Source organism: Myotis brandtii, unplaced genomic scaffold, assembly GCF_000412655.1.
Source record: "Myotis brandtii unplaced genomic scaffold, ASM41265v1 scaffold268, whole genome shotgun sequence".
Classification (NCBI taxonomy): Eukaryota; Metazoa; Chordata; class Mammalia; order Chiroptera; family Vespertilionidae; genus Myotis; species Myotis brandtii.
The window spans coordinates 3,404,425-3,420,635 of NW_005360187.1; the positions used below are offsets into that span (position 1 = coordinate 3,404,425).

Here is a 16,211-nt window from a genome sequence, read left to right on the forward strand (position 1 = left end):
GGGGATGCAAGGATGGTACAATATCCGCAAATCAATAAATGTGATACATCACATAAACAAATTGAGAGACAAAAGTCACATAATCATATCAATTGATGCAGAAAAAGCATTTGACAAAATCCAACACCCTTTCTTGATAAAAACTCTCAGCAAAGTGGGAATAGAGGGATCATACCTCAACATAATAAAAGCCTTATATGACAAACCTACAGCCAACATCATACTCAATGGGCAAAAACTAAACTTATTTTCCCTAAGAACAGGAACAAGACAGGGATACCCACTTTCACCACTCCTGTTTGATATAGTACTAGAAGTGCTAGCCATAGTGATCAGACAAGAAGAAAAAATAAAAGTCATCCAAATTGGAAAAGAAGAACTAAAACTGTCCTTATTCTCAGATGACATGATACTATACACAGAAAACCCCAAAGACTCCATCAAAAAACTACTAGACCTAATAAATGAATTCGGCAATGTAGCAGGACACAAAATACCCAGAAATCTCTGCTTTTTTATATACCAATAATGAACTCACAGAAAGAGAAACAAACAAACAAACACACCAAAAAAAACACAAAAAAACAATCCCATTTATCATTGCACCAAAAATATTAAGATAGTAGGAATAAACTTAACTAAGGACATAAAAGACCTGTACTCGGAAAACTACAGGACATTGAAAAAAGAGATAGAGGAAGACATAAACAAATGGAATAACATACCATGTTCATGGATTGGTAGAATCAACATCATTAAAATGTCATACTACCCAAAGCAATCCACAGATTCAATGCAATCCCCATTAAAATACCAACAGCATATTTCAGAGATCTAGAACAAACTCCAAAAATTCATCTGGAATAAAAAAAAGACCTCGAATAGCCACAGCAATACTGAGAAAGAAGAACAAAGTTGGAGGGATCACAATACCAGATATCAAGCTATATTACCAAGCCATGGTTCTCAAAACTGCCTGGTACTGGCTCAAGAACAGACATATAGACCAATGGAAAAGAACAGAGAACCCAGAAATCAACAAAAGCCATTATGCTCAATTAATATTTGACAAAGTAGGCAAGAACATACAATGGAGTCAAGACAGTCTCTTCAATAAATGGTGCTGGGAAATTTGGTCAGATACATGCAAAAAAAATGAAACTAGATCACCAACTTACACCATACACAAAAATAAACTCAAAATGGCTAAAGGACGTAAATGTAAGATGGGAAACCATACAAATCCTACGAGACTCTATAGGCAGCAAAATAGCAGACATTTGTTGTAGCAATATCTTTACAGACACAGCTCCTAGGGCAATGGAGACTAAGTAGAAAATAAATGGGACTACATCAAAATAAAAAGCTTCTGTACAGCAAAAGAAACCATCAACAAAACAACAAGAAAGTCCACTGCATAGGAGAACATATTTGCCAATGATATTTCAGACAAGGGTTTAATCTCCAAAATTTACAGAGAACTCATACAACTTAACAAAAGGAAGATAAACAATCCAATCAAAAAATGGGCAAAGGATCTAAATAGACACCTTTCAAAAGAGGACATTCAGAAAGCCAAGAGACATATGAAAACATGCTCAAAGTCACTAATCATTCGAGAGATGCAAATCAAAACAACAATGAGGTACCATCTCACACCTGTCAGAATGGCTATCATCAACAAATCAACAAACGACAAGTGCTGGAGAGGATGTGGAGAAAAAGGAACACTCGTGCACTGCTGGTGGGAATGCAGACTGGTACAGCTACTGTGGAGAACAGTATGGAGTTTCCTCAAAAAGTTAAAAATGGAACTCCCATTTGACCCTGTGATCCCACTCCTAGGAATATATCCCAAGAAACCAGAAACACCAATCAGAAAGGATATATGCACCCCTATGTTCATAGCAGCACAATTTACCATAGCTAAGATTTGGAAACAGCCGAAGTGCCCATCCGCAGATCATTGGATTAAAAAACTGGTACATCTACATAATGAAATACTTTGCCACTATAAAAGAGAAGGAACTTCTACCATTTGCAACAGCATGGATGGAACTGGAGAGCATTATGCTAAGTGAAATAAGCCAGTCGGAGAAGATAAATATCACATGATCTCACTCATATGTGGGATATAATGATCAACATAATTTGATGAACAAACATAGATCCAGAGACAAATGACAGGGTGGTGGTGGTGGTTGGGGGTGGGGAGGGTTAGAGAGCAACCAAAGGATGTGTATGCATGCATATTAGCATAACCAATGGACGACACTGGGGCGGTGGGGGCTTGCCCGGGGTGGGAATGGCTGGGGTGGGGGGTCAATTGGGGAAAAAGAAGACATATGTAAAACTTTAGACAATAAAAAACAAACAAAACCAAAAAGCTCCTAACCATCTTCAGACTTTCAAGTCCTTGGGAGGAAGTTTGTGTCCGTAACCTGCCTGCGCTTCACTTTCCCCACCTGTGAATGGGGCGTGAACGGTGCCTGCTGGGCAGGTAAGGATCAATGAAGCGATGCTTATAAATGCTCATAAAGCACAGGCCCGCACAGGCTGAGCTCAGTACATGCGAGTCCATGGCCCTTTATCCGACACCCTGGGGGCCAGATGTCTTAGAATCAGAATAATATTTTGAATTTTAGAAAGGTAAAGCAGCCATTTAAGGTTGATTATATATATAATACCCCTACGAGGAGTCCGGGCAGCCTTAGTGGTCACACACATTAATGTTTCTGCTACAAAGAGTATCACACTCCAGGGGTAAATCTGCCCAGTTTGGGTCAAACTGTGCCACCAAATGAGTTCTAAACACTCTTGCTTTTCAGAGCTCTTGGGGTTTAAATGTGCATCAGGGGTTGTGCATGTGTTCTGTATACTAGGTGTGATTATTTCCTCTAACATCTTTTGAGCTTTGGGGGGGCCATCTGGGGTGGATTTCCTTGTTGGGATGCAGTTCCCCCAGGGTGCGATGGGATGCTGGAAGGCTGGGGAAGGAGCAAGTGGAAGAGCCCCTGGGAGGGAGCATGGGCGGAGCGGTTTCAGCCCCCTCCTGGCTCTGCCCACCAGCAGACAGCAGGTACCTCAGGCAGCAGGCTGAAGTCTCTGTCCAGAATGGCGCTGTAGGACTCTTGGAAGAATTCCTGGAGGCTGGTCCCCATGAAGTGGAACGCATAGGCCGCGGCCAGCTGGGGAAAGAGCTTGTGCTGCTGCGTCTGGTAGTCCAGGACTTTGGCCTCCGGGTCGCTGGGGGCAGGAAATGGGGGAGGGTTAGAAGACTGTACGAGCTGCATTCACCTTCCAGTAGCCCCACGGCCACAAAGCCTTACAAAGGGCGTTTTTATATCTCACTTCTATAAAACTTGACCGAAATGACATGAGGCTAGTAATAACCTTTTAAAATTCCACCTGACATGAATAACCACTCATGTCACTGCAGACAGACGGATGTTTGCTTATGGGTTATGGGTGCTGCCCCTTGTGGGCGAGGTTTACAAAATTACAGCACATCCTGCTAAAACCTGGGAAGCTCTGCATTCTAACACACGTGGTCCCAAGGATTCGGGGTGAGGGCTGTGGATTTGAACCTTGACCTTTCCCTACCCAGCTGCACGTGCTGGGTGCTGGGGAAAAGGTGGAACCGAATCACTGACTCTGAGGCTGTACACTCGGCCCCATGGAGTCGCAAGGGAGGGACTGCTCCTGCTTTGTCCATTGCTGCGTCCTCCGTCCTCCGGGCGGAGACTGAGGCCAGCAGGCGGGGCTGTTCCTGCTGCAGCTGTTTGTGGATTGACAGGTGTGGCAGAGAGAAACCTCCCAGGGTTGATGGGGGGAGACCTGGAGCCTCTTCTCTAAGCAGCAGCCCCTCAGTGGGATGGACGCACTATTATAACCATCCTAGGGACTTTCTGCAACTGGACAACTGGGCTCTGCCAGGACATCATCGGCAGCCCCTGCCCAGCGCCTCTGTTCTCCAGAGCAGACACCCCCCACCCAGCACTGAGGCCCAGGCTGGCGAGGGAGCCTTGGGTTTTCCAGAGGAAAGGACCCGGGGCCAAGGGCCGGACACGGTTGACTGCATTTCATCCTCAGCATCAGCCTGAAAGACTGTTCCTGTCGTGCCCGCTTATAGATGAGGAAGTGAGGGACCAAGAGGTGGGACAGCTAGCCTAGCTCCCATCACTGACAGGTGGCCCGCAGGCCTGTGGGCATCCGACCCGCAGTCCATTTTGCACTGGACTACTGGACCCTTGAGCCCTTTGCATGAGACACCATCAGACTCTCGGACTGGCTGCTCCAGTCTCTACAAGTGGGAAAGCAGACCCGGAGCGGGCAGAGGACTCAGCCGGGTGGGACAAGAACTGCCGGGGTGAAGCCTGCCCCTCAGCACCACGAATTCAGTCAGTTCTTTTGTGCCCAGCTCTGCCCTCTGTGCCAGGCTCTGCCCTAGGCCTGGCTCTGCTTTAGGCCTGGCTCTGCCCTCTGTGCCCAGCTCTGTCCTGTGCCCGACTCTGCCCTCTGTCTGGATCTGCCCCCTGCCCGGCTCTGCCCCTGCCAAGCTCTGCCCCCTGCCTGGCTCTGCCCTGTGCCCGGCTCTGCCCTAGGCCTGGCTCTGCTTTAGGCCTGGCTCTGCCCTCTGTGCCCAGCTCTGTCCTGTGCCTGGCTCTGCCCTCTGTCTGGATCTGCCCCCTGCCCAGCTCTGCACCCTGCCCGGCTCTGCCTTCTGTGCCAAGCTCTGCACCCTGTCTGGCTCTGCCCTAGGCCTGGCTCTGCCCTGTGCCCGGCTCTGCCCTAGGCCTGGCTCTGCCCTGTGCCAGGCTCTGCCCTAGGCCTGGCTCTGCCCTGTGCCCGGGTCCGCCCTGTGCCCAGCTGTAGCCTCTCTTCCTGAGGTACCACATGCCCAGGCTGCACTTGCTACGTCCTCGGAGTGTCCATTTGGGACATATTTATTCTAAAAAGTGATTTACCTGAAATTAAAATTTAACTGATAGACCTGTATTTTCATTTGCTGAATCTGGCAACTGTGTGTGTGTTTGTGTGCATGTGTGTGTGCATGCCTGTGCACTTGTGTACACGTACATGTTAAAGCAGAGGGCACACTCAGCCTTTGCTATTTGGTGCATGGAGTGGAGGAAGTGTCAGCCTAGTACTGACATCCACGTACAACTAAACGTATCCAAGCTTGGACAGGCCACAGTCAGATGCTGACATTCACAGCCAGACAGAACCCACTTCAGCCTGTGGAGTCTGATGTAGCCATTGGGCTTTGCCAGACATGATTACTCACCCCCTGACAGAACCAACTTAGGAGCCAGTCACCTGCAGCTGGCAACCAGCTGACCAGACACAGCTGTGCAGGACCTAGTTGGACTCAGACAGACAGACAGACAGACAGACAGACGCTCACACGGCCCGATGAGGCCAGACACTGACAGACACAGGTTGGGCCAGCTGATCAGCCGGAGTTAGGGGAACAGGTAGAGACCCCGCAGATGGGCCAGGCCCGGGTGGATGTGCGTGCGTTGAGGGGTAGTGCTAGCTCCCAGCACGTGCTCGGGCAGAGGGGACCTTGCTAGGGCCAGGCACCGTGGGACTGAGTCGCCCTGCCTGCATGGTCAGCCTCTGGGCGCCCCTTGCCTGGGCCGGAGCCGGGATTGGCGGCGGATGACTGAGTAGCGGATGGCGATGACGCAAGCCTTCTCCAGCAGCGGGTTGATCTCGTCCAACAGCAGGCCCACCCGCACCACCACCATGGAGAGGTAGTTGCTCTGTGCTGTTCCGAGCTTGATGTAGGTGCCATCTGGCAGGACCTGGTGGACCAAGGACAGGTGCTGGGTCTGAGCCAAGGCTGCCAGCCTGCCTACACCCAGGACCGGGTCCTCCATGCCCTGTGGACACCACAGTCCTCGAACCACTTACCCAGAGCAGACAGCCCGCCATCAGCCAAAATGTGCTCATGTGACTACGCTGCTTGTTAGAAGTGAAACATCTGTGCTTGTGGCTAACAGCCACTGCCTCAAATGCCCTGGTTCATGGCTCCTCTCCTGGGACACCCTGGGCCTTCCCAGAGTCCATAGCTGAAGGTAATGCCTGCCCAAATGTGCACCTCTAGGACTTTCCCCAGCACTTGGCTGGTGTCTGTTCAGCGATTGTGTCCAGTCTGCACTGTAGGTACATATGCATGTCGTCCTCAGCCCTATCCCTCTTCTCTTCAGATAGCCTTGCCACCCATCTGCCATCTAACGAGGTGAGCATTTACCCATGAGAACTCTGAGGCTCAGAGAGGCCAAGAGACTTGCCCCAAATCACACAGCTCCTAAGCCGGGCTTTTACCCAGGTCTGTGGGACACCAGTGCCTCTCTGGGGGAGATATGCCCCAAACTCGGCTCTATGGAGGAGGCCCAGAGCCAGCAGCCGCCTGCGGGGGACCACCCCCCCCTCCAGGCAGCGCCGGCCTGCAGACTCCCCAGACCCTTACCTGTGCAAAGCGACTCAGCATGTTTTCCCTGGGGATCCGCACGTGGTCCAGTTGCAGGAAGCCATTGTCCGTGTACTCAAAGTCCATCTTGGGCCCGATATCTCCAGCAGTGACTCCTAGAAGGAGGTGGAGTTGGGAACGTGGGTCCATTGAGTGCTGGCTCTGTGCCAGGGAACACACACACACACACACACACACACACACTCTCTAGCTCCTGAGCCTCACAGCAGCCTGTGACACTGGGTTGTTACACCTGTTTTGCAGGTGACCGAGCTGGAGTCAGACAGATGCCGCATCTCTAGATCACCCAGCTAGTTGGCATCAGGTCTGTCCAACTAGACTCTTCCCTGCCCCAGAGTGACCGGTCCCGGCTTTTCCCAGGGACTTCTGAAGCCCTCAGGCAGGGAGCGCTGGAGGGAGCAGCACGGCTTACCTGGCAGGAGGGTGTGGTCCTGGAGGCTCCGGATGGGCACAATGAAGGCGTGCATGCCCTGCCGGGCTCCCGAGCAGATCAGCTGGGCCAGGACCAGGGCGTGGGTGGCTGACCGTCCCACTGAGGGCAGAGAGACGAGAGGCCAAGTGTGACCCCGGTGTGTGAGGCTGGTGTGCAGGGCACAGGCGAACCCTCCCCACCAGGGACCTGGACGTGAGCCAGTCTGTAATGCGTCAGGAGGGCCAGCGTGGCGGCACGGGGAAGGGAAGGGCACTTTTTGAGGCCGGATGGGGGTTGGTTTGATTTGCCTCAAAGGATGTGGGACAGGGGAGGATCACAAGGAGCCCTGAGGGCGAGGGGCGTTTTCCAGGGGAGTCACACGGGAAGCGTGTGAAGGCAGAGGGAACAGCATGCTCAGAAGCTTGAGGACTGGATAGGCGTGGGGGGACTAGGCAGAGAGGAGGTAGCATGCAGGACACAAAGGGATGCTCATTCAGGGTTCCCCTCAACTCACAGGGCCCTGACTGGTTGGAAATGACTGGAACCACGCAAAGAGCTTTAATGTGTGTCTGATTTGAGAATACATTGGGTTGGAGAGCCATTTGGTGGCTGGAGGTACAGGGGCTCGTGTGGAAATGTCAGGTTTGTGTAGCAAGCGCCTACAATTACGTAGGCAGGACCCCCATGGGGCAGGGAGGCTCAAGGAGGCTGATGGAGACATCGAGGGACCAAAGCTATCCACGCCCTTTGGCTTCTCCCTCTTCCAAAGTCAAACCCTGACAAAGGCTAATGATTTTAATGAAAACAGTCCACATGGAGCAATCTGGGGAAGCGTGGCATCTATTAAAATCTGGTTCTACGACAGTCTTCTGACTGAAGTGTGTGCCCTTGAGTCATTTTCTTTGGGGTCAAGGAGACAGGGGTATGTGTGTGAGGATGCGCGGCAAGAACATAGACCCGAGGCACAGGGACGTGTGCTCACCGCTGCCCCCACCTGGCTGATGGGCACCTTTATAAAGTCGCTGATCACAGAGAGGGGGAACTGCTAAAGACACTGAACAAGCTTTTTGTTTTTTTCTGTCCTCAAAAACCTACTAATAAATGACTCTGGCTCGGCTGGTGTGGCTCAGTGATTTGGGCATCAACCTATGAACCAGGAGGTCATGGTTCAATGGCTGGTGTGGCTCAGTGATTTGAGCATCGACTTATGAACCAGGAGGTCATGGTTCGATCCCTGGTCAAGGCACATGCCCTGGTTGCAGGCTCAATCCCCAGGAGGGGGTGTGGAGGGGGCAGCCAATTGATTCTCTCTCATCGCTGATGTTTCTATCTCTATCTCCCTTTCCCTTCCTCTCTGAAATCAATCAAGAAATGTTTTTTAAAAAATGACTCTGCCATCAACCTAATTATAATAAATACAGTTAATCACCATTTATCAAAACCCAGGTGGTGGCAGGCCCTGTGCTGGTGCTTTCCGGTTCTGACAGGGCAGGCGATGAGCCCATTTTCCTGAGAAGGAAACTGAGTCTCATAGAGCCGAGCGACCCCTCAAGGTTATCGGCCTGGAGAAGGCAGAGCTGGGATTTGAACTCTGCCTGACCTCAAAGGCTAGTTACTTTTCTCTGCAGCTGTGAAGCAGTCTTTCTTTCTCTGCCTGCCTCTCCATCTTCGTCTCCTCTCTCCTCTTCTCTCCTCCTCCTCCTCCTCCTCCTCCTCTTCTTTCTTTCTTTCTCTTTCTCTCTTTCTTTCTCTTTCTCTCTTTCTTTCTCTTTCTTTCTCTCTCTCTCTCTCTCTCTCTCTCTCTCTCTCCTCCCCCCCCACCATTGCTTTCATGTCCCTCTGATTTCTCCAGCCTCTCTCTTTCTCCCTCTCTGCTAGTCTCTCACCTCTCCGTGTTTCTCTTTCTGCTTTAGTTGAGCTCCTCAATTCGTTGTACATGTATTTTTCCGCATAGGCGTTCACTGATGTGTCCCCAGCTGCCATAGGTGTGTCCTTGGAAGTGTATTCTCAAATAGGAGGCAGAGGGCCTCGGTGAGACCGCTTCTTGGGGCCAATCACTGAGCCTCAGGGAAGAGCGTTCACTGATGGGTCCCCAGCTGCCACGGGTGTGTCCTTGGAAGTGTATTCTCAAATAGGAGGCCGACCGCTTCTTGGGGCCAATCACTGAGCCTCAGGGAAGCGCAGACGCCACCTGGTGGCCAAGGGAGGTGCCGCGGCCTGATTGGCGCTGGTGGTGGGTCTGGAGCAGGGACGCTGAGGGCTGCTAATCCCAGCGTGTGCCCCTGCTGGTGGCAAGCTTTGGGAGGTGAGAGGACTGGGGTTGTGGGGAGCGCTGGGACTAAGCCAACTGTGTGTTCTGTGCATGCACACGTGTGTGCCTGTGGGAGGGGCTTTGGCCACAGCCCCCAAAGGTTGGGTGGACTTCCTTAGTTACTTCCAAGTGCCCTTGGGGCCTCTCAGCCACTCACTGATGAAACTCTTCACCCCTCCCCCCACCCTATTTTACAGAGTAAGAACCTGAGGCTCCGAGAGGTGAACTGACTTGCCCAAGGCCACTAGCCTAGAGCAGGGAATCAACTGAGGTCGGATGGGCATCAAAATTAGTGATCCTTCACCATCCAGCTTTGCTCTCCTTGGGGACAGATGGGGCTGGCGATGGATGGGCACTCACGGTCACCCGGCCACCACTTGGTGGCGGTTAGTGTGGGGCTGTGCATCACAAACTCCTGGGTGTCTGCATCGTAGGTGGCTTCCGTCTCCAGTCCCTGAAGGTACGTCCCTTGGAACCAAGGAGGGGAGTTAGACTCGGGCCAGGGTGGGAATCGCACCAGCCCAGTATGGCTGGGGGTACCTCCCAGCTGTCCTTACAGGCATCGCTCTCCTCCCCCCTGGGCTGTGTGGGCGACACGCGGCCAGCCCGAGACAAGGATGGTTGCTGACATTTCTGGAAAGAACGGCTTGCCACGCCGTGAGCTCGGACATTGTTTGTATAAATTAGAAAGAGGCACCACCCCCTCGTCCAGACCCTTGCCTGCCACCTGCTGTAAGACTTGGGCAGGATCTGATCACAAAGCTCACTTTCCTATTCAGTCTACACATCTATGACCACTGAGCCGTGAACGGGCCCTGGCACTGTGCCCTCCAGGCAGCAGCCCTGGCTCACCGTGTCCCAGCTCTGTCTGGGCATATGTGGCGATGATCCGGAACTCGTGGCAGAGCGGGGCCCACTTGGCAATCTGCTCCTCTGAGCCCAGGCTCTGGAGGGATTTTAAGAAGATGTGGTGTAAACCTAAGGCCAGGTCTCCAGTGAGGGCTCTGTGGGGGAGAGATACCGTGGTTGAGACAGGGGCCCAGGGTGCAGGAGGGAAGGGGCCCCTCGAGTCCTGCCTTCCCAAGAAGCACTGCCGTGGTTGGGGGAACTAGTTCATGGGGCCGGGGCTCTGGGTGATCCCAGGTGAATTCCTCTCTGCTGGGGCTGCCCGTGGAGTGAGCACCTGAAAGCGTAACGAAATTCACGACTCTGTTCCGACCAGCCCAGGCGCTGTGCTATCATGTGGAGGTGGAATTTCTTCTTAACGCCGGCTTCGTAACGTTCATTCTGGCTCATGAAATAATTATCCTTCAGGCTAAACACTGGGTCACTGTGGATGATGCTCTCTGCCAGGAACAGACAACAGTGGGCTTAGGGACCTGAGTGAGGTTCCTGGCACCTTCACAGCTTTCCACCCCCTTGCCTCTGGCCGTGAGAAGGAAGTCAGACGTTCCTGTCACTTGACAGATGTGATGGCCGAGGCCCAGAGCTGGGAAGGTGACTTGCCCAAGGTTACAAAGCTATGCAGCGGCAGAATAAGGACCAGCATCCAGGCTGCCTTCGACTCTTCCCTCAGATGGGCTCAGGGGGTGTTGGCATGATAAAGATGCCCTAGAGTCCACAGCGGTTGCATTTTGAGAGCAAACCTTGTCATTTGAAGGTGGAAGTGCTGGTGAGAGACTCTTCTTCCAAGAGCAGCTTATGGGCACAAAGCAGACGCCCCACTCCCACCTCCTTACCCACTTTCCTCCGGAGCGCAGTGTTCTCGGCACCTCCGTCGAGGATGTTGGTGAGCCTCTCCACGTCGAAGGATGGCTGGCGCCTCTCGCTCTCCATGTCGGGGTGCACCTGCCAGCTCCAGGCATCCCCCATCGACACTCGCGCTGGGCTGCCCATCCTAGCCTGGATCTGCCTGCGGTCGGAGGAGAGAGACAGCGGTCCCTTAGCTGAGGTTTTGTGCTTCATCGTTTTGGTGACCCGTGGTCGAGTGCGGTCCAAAATAATTAGATTCCAGAAATAAGCAATTCACAAGTTTAAAATTGTGCAGCATGATAAACATCCCTCGAATTCAGCTCCATCCTACCCCAAACGTGAATCATCTCTTTGCATATATCAATGTCCCTTTGTCACTTATCTCAGTGATCAGGTCAACCGTCTGGTGTCACAGAGCTTGTGGCGAGTCACCCTTACTTCACTTCGTGATGCCCCCAGTGCGAGAGGAGTGAAGCTGGCAGCGCAGACAAGCCAGAGAGAAGCCGTAAGTGCGTCCTTTACGTGAAAAGGCGAGGGCAGTAAGATATTTTGAGAGACCACATCCATATAACTTTTGTTACGGTTTACTGTTATAATTGTTCTATTTTATTATTAGTTACTAGAGGCCCGATGCACGAAATTCATGCAAGAGTAGGCCTTCCTTCCCCCGGCTGCCGGCTCCGGCTTCCCTCTGGCACCCGGGACCCAGGGTTCCCTTGTAGCCCTGGCTTGGTCTGGTCTAGTTAGCATATTACGCTTTTATTATTATAGATGGCTGTTAATCTTTCTCTTTTTTAAAAATTAGGAATGTCAATCTTTATTCTTTTTGTTATGGTTCATCCTCGCCCGAGGATATTTTCCCAGTGATTTTTATTTTTTTTAGAGAGAGTAGAAGGGTGGGGGAGAGACACAGAGAGAGAAACATCAATGTGAAGAGACACATTGACTGGTTGCCTCTTCCATTCGCCCTGACCAGGGCCAGGGATTGAGCCTGCAACCGAGGCATGTGCCCTTGACCAGAACCGAACGGGGGCCCCATCGTTCCGCAGGCCGACACTCTATCCACTGAGCCACACCGGCTAAGGCTGCTGTTAACCTCTTATTGTGCCTAATTTATACATTATGCTCGATTGAAGGTATGTACAGGGTTTAGCACTATCCGCAGTTTTAGGCACCCACGGGGGTCACGGTACAGATCCCTGTTGGATAAGGGGGGGCAGCCGGACGCCTGGCCTGGCTGCTCTGAGCCGAGGCGAGCTGAGGACCTGTGTGCAGGAGGAGGGCCAGGGCTGAGTGCCAGCCAGGGCCCGCCTGGTGCCCCTCCACCCCACGCTCTCCCTGGGGCATCGGCTGCAGCCCAGGCCCAGGCCTTGTCCAGGTGTCGTAAGCAGGGATTGCTCAGTAAGGGGAAGGTCAGTACCTGTTAGCCAAGATCTGGGCAGGATCTGACCACGAAGCTCATGCTGTCACTGCAGCCTGTGCGAAAAGCATCGCCTGGGGAGGTCCTCACGAAAAGTCAGTGAGGGTCAGGAGGAAACCGATCGGGGCGGGATTGTGCGTGGCCTTTAGCGGCACAGCTGGACGCAGCCAGGGGTCGGCTGGGGTCTGGTCACAAAGCACGTGCTCTGTCCCTGCTCCAGCCCCGCCGCGGGGCCCCTGGGGAACCTGTGGTCCCAGCTACCAGGTCCCCTCAGCACCCCCTTCGGGTTCGTCTGCCCATGTCTGTGAGCCTGGAGGTGCTGTGGAGCTGAGGGGAGGAAGCTGGCTCCTGGCCTGTGAAGTGTTCTCCCTGGAAGCCCTGTGCGTCCCTCGTAGCCACGGTGGGTCCTGCATCCTCCACAGCAACCCCCCGGCCTTCCCGGGTCTCTCAAATCTGTCAACCCCTTCCATCCCATGGCCACCAGCGCCCTCGCCCCTCAGGGCCTCAGGGGCTCTTGTCTGTGCTCCCTGCTGCCTGGCTGGGCTCTTCCTGGGATTTGCTGCTGACCCCCCGCCTGTGGAACGGAGCCCACGCTCTCCCTTCCTCCTGCACTTTGCCTCTGCTCTGTCCCCTGGTGCTCCTACTCAGCCCCAGCCTCCAGGGCCCCCTCCTCTAAGAAGCCTTCCTGGCGGCACCCCTGGGAGACCGAGCACCCCTTCGGGGCCCTTATTTGCTCCAAGGTGCCTCCCTAGGCCGTGAGTGCCCGGGACTGTCCCAGGAGCCTCGCTCACAGGGGACGCCCAGCCTTTCCGCAGGCGGCCACCACTTGGATCCCCTTTCTTTTGCACCACGACCCTGCAGATCCTCTACTGGCATCGTGACTGCTTCACAGAGTTCAGGAGCCTCAGGGAGGGAGGAGTCACGGAAGGCCTCGCAGCCACGCGTATGCAGGCTGCCAAACCCATGCCCCTAAGTGGGTGGCTGGGCCCTGCGGGTGCTGACCAGTGGCCTGGCACGGTCACAGGCCCCCTGGATCCCTGCAGGGCCACCTAGCCGGCTCCTCTCTTCCTGCCCCACCTCCTCGCTGCCTCCTGCAGCAAGCACTTGCCCCACCCCTCACCCCCAGGCTCGCCCCCACTGGGTCTTCCTGCACACTCTTCCCCAGAAGTCCTTGGCTCCCTAATTACCTCTTTCAAGTCTTTTTAAATATATGTTATTATAAAATGCATATATATTTTATTGTTATAGTATTACAGATCTCTCCCAGCCCCCCTTTCCCCCCTCCTCCCAGCCCTATCCACCCCCAGGGCTTCACTCCCCTATTGTCCGGGCCCATGGTCTTTCAAGTCTGGTCAGTCACCCCTGCCCCGGCTCCCAGTCTCCCTTCCTCTGCTCTGCTTTTTCTTCTGCGAGGCGTCCTACCACACAGGATAACTGACTCATTTCTTCTGTTGTTGCTTATTGCTGTCTCCCCCTCCTAAAAGGTAAACTCCAAGAGGCAAGGACCTCTGTCACCTTCATGCTGTCGCTCCAGCCCCAGCACAGGGCCTGGCCCAGAGGTGGTGTCTAGTAGGTAAGTGTCGAGTTGGAGAAAGCAGTGCTCAGAGGCACTGGGAGCCGTGGAGGTAACTACTTCATTGGTCCAGTTGGCAGGGGTCTCCCAGTCCCCGTCCCTCAGCCCGGGATCCGACTCACCTCTGTCCGCGTCTGCACTGCAGGCCTGGCCGCTCCAGCTGTGGCAGGCCCAGGCTTCCGGCGAGCAGCCCAGCCCCTTTCTCCTCCCCCGAGGGGAGGCACGGCCTGGCGGCCTCAGCTGCCAGCCGCCCCAGCTGAGCTCACTGTGTGCTCTCTCCTGCCCCCTGTCTCCCTCCAGCGGCTGTGCCTGCACCGTGCCCAGCGTGGAGGCTGCCATGCCGTTGAAGCAGGAGAGATGGCTGGGCATGAAGCTGGCTGGGCAGCTCAGTGAGTGCCAGCGGCTGAGCCTCTGTCTTCCTCTTCTTCTCCCTCCTCCCTGGCCCTGCCTCCCGGAGCCTGCTCCTGGGAGGGTGCACACACCGCACTCGGCATAAGGAAACCCCACGGCCCCTGCCCAGAGACCTGGGTTCGAATTCCAAGGTGTGACACTTCCTCATCTCCTCCCAGGCTTCCTTTCCCTTGTCTACAACGTACAGGCTACACAGGAAAGCTCTTGGTAAGCTGTAAAGCCCCACGCATTTTAATTTGAGATTATTACGGCTTTCCTGGCTCCCCGTAAAAACACTTCTCAAATCCCAAGAGTGATGTGTCATGGTGGGATTTCTGATTCTGGGCGGTCTGCTGGTGAGCTATTTATGGGCAGGGGCGTGAGTCCCTAGGTGGTACAGGAGGCATTGATGTGTTTCCTTATCCATACATAGCTTTGAGTGCCCACAATGCACTGGGGCACATACTGCAGAAGCGAAGCAAAACTAAACTAAACTGAGCTGGGTTAGTCCCCTGCCCTGGGACTGGGGGCTGCTGGGAGACCGACAGTCACAGGAGGGCCGAGCAGGAAAACCTGGACGGGAACTCACAGCCACTCCCCAGGAATTTAGAACTTGTTTCCACGGGAAGCCTCGGGCCCCTCTCCCTGCTCCCGCGTCCCCAGCCCCTCCCGCTCACCTGTCCAGCTCCTCTTCACCTGTCATCTCACCACAGAGGCGCCCCGCGCTGGGGAAGTCACCGCAGGCCGGATCAGACGCTCATGGCCCGCTTTCTGACCCCGCGCCCTTGCCCTTGCGGATAATGAGAAGGAGGAATCCGGCCTCGGCGCTGAGTCCTGCCGCGGAGCTCCTCCTGAGGACTGCCTTTCATGGCGCTGGCCGGGCCCCAGGCAGCTTCAGGAGAGACCAGGCAGGACCTCCCGCTGTCCTCTCCCGTGGAGTTGTGTGGACAGCATCTCCTTCTCCGTGTGACAGGGCCTTGGCGTCCAGAGTGGTCGGGCCTGGGTCACAGAGGCCTGGCAGGCTGGTGCGGCTGGCCGAGCGACTGCTCCAGCCCCTGCCGACGCCAAACTGGTACCGCGCGGCCCCACGTGAACCACATTGTCGGTATAAATCTCCCAGCAGGACCCGCGGCCCCACGTGAATCACATTGTTAATGTAAATTTCCCGGGACGGCTCCCGGCCCCACGTGAACCACATTGATCGTGTAAATCTCCCAGCGTGGCCCACGGCCCTACGTGAATCATACTGTTAGTATAAACCAGTGGTCGGCAAACTGAGGCTCGTGAGCCACATGCGGCTCTTTGGCCCCTTGAGTGTGGCCATGAAGTTTCAATCGCACTGTACGTGCGTGCCCGCACGTGGTATTTTGTGGAAGAGCCACACTCAAGGGGCCGCAGTTTGCCGACCACTGGTATAAACCACTGGACATGGCCCACAGCCCTACGTGAATCACACTGTTAGTGTAAATCTCCCCACATGGCCCACAGCCCCATGTGAATCACACTGTTAGTGTAAACTTCTGGGCATGGCCCACAGCCCTACGTGAACCACATTGATAGTATAAATCTCCCCGCATGGCCCACGGCCCCACGTGAATCACACTGTTAGTGTAAATCTCCCAGGATGGCCCACGGCCCCACGTGAACCACATTGATAGTGTAAATCTCCCCGCATGGCCCACGGCCCCACGTGAATCACACTGTTAGTATAAACTGCTGGGCATGGCCCACAGCCCTATGTGAATCACATTGATAGTGTATATCTCCCAGCGTGGCCCACAGCCCCACGTGAATCACACTGTCAGTATTAACTGCCGGGCATGGCCCACGGTCCCACACAGACAGAAACATCTT

At 54.2% G+C, this 16,211-nt stretch overlaps 1 protein-coding gene across 1 annotated transcript in view; it reads right to left on the minus strand.

Moving 5' to 3' along the window:
* ACOX2 (acyl-CoA oxidase 2, branched chain) overlaps positions 1–14,183 on the minus strand; it is a 38,118-nt gene extending 23,935 nt beyond the window's left edge. Inside the window, exons 1-9 of the mRNA XM_005868419.2 lie at positions 14,090–14,183; positions 10,962–11,134; positions 10,406–10,568; positions 10,075–10,226; positions 9,583–9,690; positions 6,912–7,031; positions 6,479–6,594; positions 5,638–5,810; positions 3,084–3,246 (exon numbers count right to left, since the gene is read on the minus strand). Of these exons, the coding sequence (XP_005868481.1) occupies positions 3,084–3,246; positions 5,638–5,810; positions 6,479–6,594; positions 6,912–7,031; positions 9,583–9,690; positions 10,075–10,226; positions 10,406–10,568; positions 10,962–11,118 (1,152 nt within the window). The 5' untranslated portion in view covers positions 11,119–11,134; positions 14,090–14,183. The remainder of the gene's footprint in view (positions 1–3,083; positions 3,247–5,637; positions 5,811–6,478; positions 6,595–6,911; positions 7,032–9,582; positions 9,691–10,074; positions 10,227–10,405; positions 10,569–10,961; positions 11,135–14,089) is intronic.
* Positions 14,184–16,211: the final 2,028 nt, after the last annotated feature.